The sequence below is a fragment of the Aptenodytes forsteri genome, unplaced genomic scaffold (genome assembly GCF_000699145.1).
Source record: "Aptenodytes forsteri isolate BGI_AS27 unplaced genomic scaffold, ASM69914v1 Scaffold275, whole genome shotgun sequence".
Lineage (NCBI taxonomy): Eukaryota > Metazoa > Chordata > Aves > Sphenisciformes > Spheniscidae > Aptenodytes > Aptenodytes forsteri.
Genome location: NW_008795247.1, coordinates 9377 through 15314, shown reverse-complemented (window position 1 = coordinate 15314; position 5938 = coordinate 9377). Strand labels below are relative to the sequence as shown.

General features: G+C 59.6%; 1 protein-coding gene across 1 annotated transcript in view; it reads right to left on the bottom strand.

The window, feature by feature from the left end:
• Positions 1–2749, bottom strand: part of RBPMS (RNA binding protein with multiple splicing) — a 17138-nt gene extending 14389 nt beyond the window's left edge. The window contains 5 exon segments of the mRNA XM_019471928.1: positions 725–750; positions 753–780; positions 938–976; positions 1537–1614; positions 2627–2749. Coding sequence (XP_019327473.1) covers positions 725–750; positions 753–780; positions 938–976; positions 1537–1614; positions 2627–2749 — 294 coding nt within the window.
• Positions 2750–5938: the final 3189 nt, after the last annotated feature.

Below are 5938 nucleotides of genomic sequence, written 5' to 3'. Positions count from 1 at the left end.
GGGGGGGGGCGAGCACAGCCGCGTGCCAGCCCCGCAGCAAAAATAACTCCCCAATTATTTATTTTTTTTTTTTCCAACTTCCAGCCTTGAAATGAGCTAATTTGCCGGGGCCCGAGGCGGCTCGCATTCCTCCGGCATCTTTAGCATCGGCACCATATTTGGCAGTCAGCCCCCCGCACAGCCGAGCTCTTATCCAGAGGGATTAGCGGAGCCAAAAAAAAAAGTTTTACATTGAAAATGAAGGCAAGAAAGAAAAACAAACTAAAACCCGGGGAGGAACTGGAGAACCGGCTCCACGCAGTTCTCCCCGTGCCTGTTTTTTGGGAGGTTAACTCCACAGAGGTAGGAGGGAGCTGCTAAAGGAAAGCGAAATTTGCTTTTTCTTTTGCAGCTTTAGCTGGGATTTTTCCTACTGAAGAAACAGGAGAGGCTGGGAAAGGCGGCTCTCGCTGACTCCTATCTAAGGCTTTAATCCTTAGGGTTCAAACCCTCCCGGACGGCCCTGGGAAAGGCGAGAGGGGTGCAGCTCCCCCCCCTGCCCCTGGGAGGGAGGGTGCAGATGAGAAGCAGCCGATGGGGATCGGCTGGAGGGATGGGGATGCGGTGGGGCCAGCCGGCACGGGAGATGCACCTCCCCGGGACAGAACAATTTGGAGACTATCCGGGGACGGAGAAGTGAGGGGAGAAAGATCCCGAAAAAAATGGAGCGGCCGGGCGCACTCACGTTCAGCGCGTTCTTCGCCGCCTCCGCCTGCTGTCGAAGCTGACGAAGCCCACGGGCTGCGGAGGAAGGAGAGGAGGCACCATCAATCAGGCTGGCGGGGAGCGGAGAGGGGACCCCCACACACACACGCCCCCCCCGTCCCGGGGACCAGCGGTGCCGGGGGAGGGTGGGAGCATGGCGTGGGATGCTTGCCCTGTTTTGAGCGGCTCCTACCTGCTTGGAGGTGAGTTTGATGAGAGACCCTTCGTAACCCTGGAAGAAAAGAATAAAAAAAGGTGTTTGATGGAGATCCCCACGATTCAGCTGCCCCTTGGAGAGGGAAACCGCCCGCATCCATCACCCGGCAGCCCTACGGCTGGGGGGGGGGCATCAGGCGGGCACCACAGGGGGGAGTTTGCCAAGGCTCAGCACTGGCGCGGGGACTCGCTGCCACTGGATTTTTGTAGGGATGCTGGATGCCTGATAATATTATCCTTCGCGTTTGAAAAAAGCCCGTCTCTGAGCTGCAGGTCTGGCAGGGTGAAGAGACTGGAGAGGTTTGCAGCCAACGCTCTTCTGCTGCTAAATGCGGTGCAAGTCAACGTGCGATTAAAACCCCGGTGCAATCAAAGCACCCGATGCCATTTTCCTATGGTTTATTGGGGGAAAAAGGCGCAGAAACTTCTTTCTGTGGCTAAAATGACCGAATTAGACTTTTTTGGGGGGAAACCACCGGGCTCCCAGAGCCCACCAAGGTTGGTGGGGCCATGGGGATGGGGCAGGGGGCCAGCCCCACGCTTCCAGCCCTGCCTCTCCCCTCCCCAGTCTGGTACCTTAAAGGGCCTGAAGAGCAGGTAAAGTTCCCGGGGCTTGATGTCCAGAGGCAACCCGCTGACAAAGAGTGTCCTCACCTAGAAAAGAAGAAAGGAGGTTCCTGGGGACCGTCCCTCATCCCTAACTTGGGGATACCCCACACCTCCCGCAGCCTTAGGTGGTGGCATGCCAGAGGGACGGTGCCAGCCCGAGGGGAACCTCGTGGGCAGCCGAAAGCCTTAAGCCGCACTTGGGGGATGTGGCGTTTTTGGGAGGGGCGTCCCCATCCTTCGGGTGACCGCAGAGCAAGCTGCTGAGACACCACGGAAAGGTAACCAAGACCCGTCCTCACCGCACCGAGTGCTCTCCGGGTCGAAAAGGCTGGCAGCATCCCAGTGCCTTCCTACCCCGGGGTCTGGGTCTGGCAGACAGGGTCTCTCCTGGCATCCCCAGCAGAGCCCTTACTCTGCAGACAATGCCTATTGTCTCTGTTTAATTGCAGCAGCTCATTAAGGACCGGGAGAAGCAAACCCCAACTCTTCCTCCTGAAGGAATGGCCCTGTTTTGGAGGGGGCTGGTTTTAAGCAGCCTGTCCCTGATTTATAAGTCACCTTTTAAGGGGTTTTAACTCTTTTTGGGTGGATCTAATGTTTGCCGTGGTGCAGCATCCTCAAAGCCGGGGTGGCTCACAGAAACCCTCCTTCCACCGACCCCAAGGGGGGATATGGGGCTCCTCGGGGACGGGCAAACCCCGCCCGGGCCAGACCCGGGCTGGGATGGTTTTGCTTTACAACCAGCTCGTAACTGGGGGAGCGGTGTGGGGCAGGAGAGCGACAGCTGGATCCGCTGCCGGTCCCTCGCTCCTCATCCCCAAAAATCTCATCCAACACTTTGGTTGATGGCCAGGGGCCCGCGGGAGCCTGGGGCTGACGATGGCCCCAACCGGCCCCACCTGACACCCCCCCCACACACACACACCCTTGCACCCTGCCCACGGCCCCGGGGGCTGTATTTAGGCTCAGACCTCACTGAGTGGGGGGAGCTGCCGGCTTGGGTCTCAGCCCTGCTGCGTCCCCGTGGGTGGGTCTGACCCTGGCTGCCATCACCCACCAGCTCTGCTCTTGCTGGGGCAGCCGGGGACGCTGCCCATGTCGGCGGGGTCCCTGCCTTGCCGTCCCCCTCGGCGCCGGGCTTGCTTGCGAGCCAGCCCCGCTCCTGCTGCTCCCGTAGCATCTTACCTAGAGGTAATCTGGAGGATTTGACGGCTGTAGCTTATTTTTTAAGGCACCCAAATGCCTTGTGAGAGCCGCTCCGGAGGGGCTAGACCAAGGTCACCCTCCCCGGTTGCCAAGCTGCCAGATTTGGGCTGGAGGAGGGGAAAACCTTGATTTTTAATTTATTTCATTTTTCCGCCAGGCACCCTGCCCGCCCCATTCCCTGGGACAGAGACATGCGAAACGGCCGGCAACAGCCAGCCCAGGCCTATTCTTCTGCTGACATTTCTTCTTTCTCTTGCAGATAAGCTATCTACCCCATCTCTCAGCCTGGGAGCAGCAAACATTCCTGCTTTGTGTAACAAAACCTCTGGCTGACCTGTATCTATTAAATAACAAAAGGTACTCGGGGCCGTTTGCATATAGCCCTTGTGTCAACAGCCCCGGTGATACCCATCGCCGCTGGTACCCGTTGCTGGGTGCACGGGGGGCTGCCAGAAAACAAGCCAGGCATGAAAGTACAGTCATCCGGGCGCTTGACTCCTCTTGGAAAGCAAGCCCTGCTCTGGCCGGGAAAGGATGCTCAGGGCCTTGCCCAGAGGGATGCTGAGAGCTCCAGGCTGGATGGGATCAGCACGGGCACGTCCTCACCCCTTGCTGAGCCAGGGCTGCGGTTAGGCACAGCCCGGTAGCCTGTCCCCTCTACTGGGACCATCCACGGTGGGCTGGAAGCCCCCCCCGCAAGGCGCCTTGGGGGACCCCTGTCAGCTTTCTGCCTGTCTTCTGAGATCAGAGGGTGACGGAGCATCCCGAGGCGTTCAGTGCTGCACCGTCTCCCGATGGAGACGCTGCCCGAATTTCTCCCGGCAGGGGCTGGGGAGGGATTCATCTGGAGGAGCTCCCCTTGTGTCCATGAAATTCAATGTAAAGAAGGCAAATTTATCCTTTCCTAGGGAAAAAAAATATTCCCCTTCAGACAGGTCCGCCTGAGCGTGGCTGCTATCCAGGGAATCGGCTCGCCGGACACATCCACCCTCCCAGCTGGGTTTGCCTCCCGAGGAGGCTGAGCATCCCTGCACGGTCGTCCGTCCCCCACCCCGTCGCCATCATCCCTCGAGCCTCCGGTCCTCCCCGGCACGCTGGCTTCCCGCCTCTCCTCTCCCCGGGGAGCCGCGTGAAACACCAGAGGCGTCAGGGGCGGCTCCGAGGGAGAACCCGCTGCCAATTTGCCGCGTCCCTGAAATCCAAACCCCTACGAGCCCGGCTCGCCAGATCATTTAGCCCCATAGCTGCGTGGCAGAGAGATGGGAGAGATAAAAGACCCTGAAAAACCCTCCGAAACTCAGCCTCGCGAAGGAAGGGCTTCTCTTCGGTAATGACTTGTTTTCTTTGAAAGTTCAAACGCGGGTCGGCCAAGTTTTAAACCGTAAAATTATACAGCGGCGAGCGGGAGAGGGAGGTCTCCGAAGGATCCCCCAGCTGGTTTCCAGCCCCAAAAGGATGTTTGGGGGCCAGGGGGAAGGGAGGAGATACGAGGTCATGGGTGCTCCCCCATCTGCACCCCGCAAAAGGGTGCCGGGGGGGGGCCTGCCGCACCCAGTCGAAGGGATGTTTGAGTAGGTCCTACGTAAACAGGATCCTTTCGCTGGGCTGGGTAACAAGCAGGTGGGAGGGTTTGGGCTGCGTTAAAACGAGGTGGGACCGGCAGGGAAAGGGAATGTCTTCGGGGATAATTCCCAGCGGGCTGGACGGATATCCTTCTGCCAAGGGAAAGATTTTAGGCGGAAATATTACTCCTGCCCTTAAATGGAAGAGGAGCTTCAGCCCGCAGGGAGCTGCTCCAGGCTTTCCTGTGCCGAGAGATCCCAGGGGCTCAGCCTCCATCCTCTACCAAAAATGCTCCCAGGGCAAAATCCTGCCCTTGACGCGGGGGGGGGGGGGGGGGAAAAAAGCCTCATCAGAGAAATCCCCGGCCGGCAGGCAGGTATATGCTCTTCCATAGGGAAAAATGACCCCTTCTCGGAGGTGGATCGGGCGAGACGCGTGCTCCCAAGTGTCTTGTGGGACGGGGCCAGACCTACAGCTCCCAGGCGAGGATTAGCGGAGGGCGCTCGAGCATGGCAGTGGGATTCCCGCAGCCCAAACACCCCTGGTTTAGGACAGCCCGAACCGTTTCGTTTCAATTCTGCTGCGCAGACATTTTTCAGAGTTTCTTCCTGGTGGAGCATTTCTCCATCTCTCCTTCTTGTTACAATGTGGGGTGAAACCAAAGGTTTCTTCCAGGTCAGAAGTGCCGATGTTTGCTCCGGGAAGCCGCTGGCCACGGGTGCAGGACCTCGCAGGTGATTTACTTCAGCAGGGGTGACAGCTATGGGACCGCACGAAGAGCGCACAAAGTCCCCTTTCCACAGTCCTCTGCTCCTGCCGCTGCGCCCCACAGCTCCCAGATTTGCCAGGGCCACTGGATCCAACCTCTGCCACCTCGCTGCTGGTTTGTCCCCTCCTGGCTTTTATTGTCCCTGCAGAAAGTCCTCTCCTAGCCTCTGCTACTCTCCTCTCCCCAGGAAGCCATCTCCATCCCACTTCTGGTCCATCCCTCTCACCTCTGCGTCCCACCATCACCTTCTGCTATCCCCGAAATACCACGTCCCGTCTGGGGCCGGTTTAAGGGACGCTGGAGAGGGTCTGGGGTGGGGGTTGCTGAGACGGTCGGGGCTGGGGACACGCAAGGAGAGGTGGGGACCTGGGCCAAGAGGTGGCTGGGGTCTTCAGACCATGGCGCAAGGAAGGCCCCAGCATGGAGAGGTCCATGGCGAAGCGCCGGCAGCCCTCCTCCTCCTCTTCCTCACATGAAGCCACAAGCCAGGTTTGCCTCCCGATGGTAAGCAGGCACCAGGGAGGCATTTGCCTCCTTGCCTGCCTTGGACCCCCATCAGATGCTGGGTGCCCCGGGGGATGCCGGGTGCCCCGCTGGCACGGTCACGCTCCCCTGCCCCTGCACAAACCACCCCCCGGTAAACGTTAACAGGCCGGGGGCCGGAGGGGAGAGGCGGAAGGCGACCGGGTGATTCATTCACGAGGCATTTAATCGCCTCCTTCAACCCCAGCTCCCCGTCCGCCACCTTTCAGCGGGGGCTCGCTTTAATTCTCTACCAGCCGATTAGCCGCTTGACTGCCCGCCGCTGGGGAGGCACCGCCGGGCAGCCGG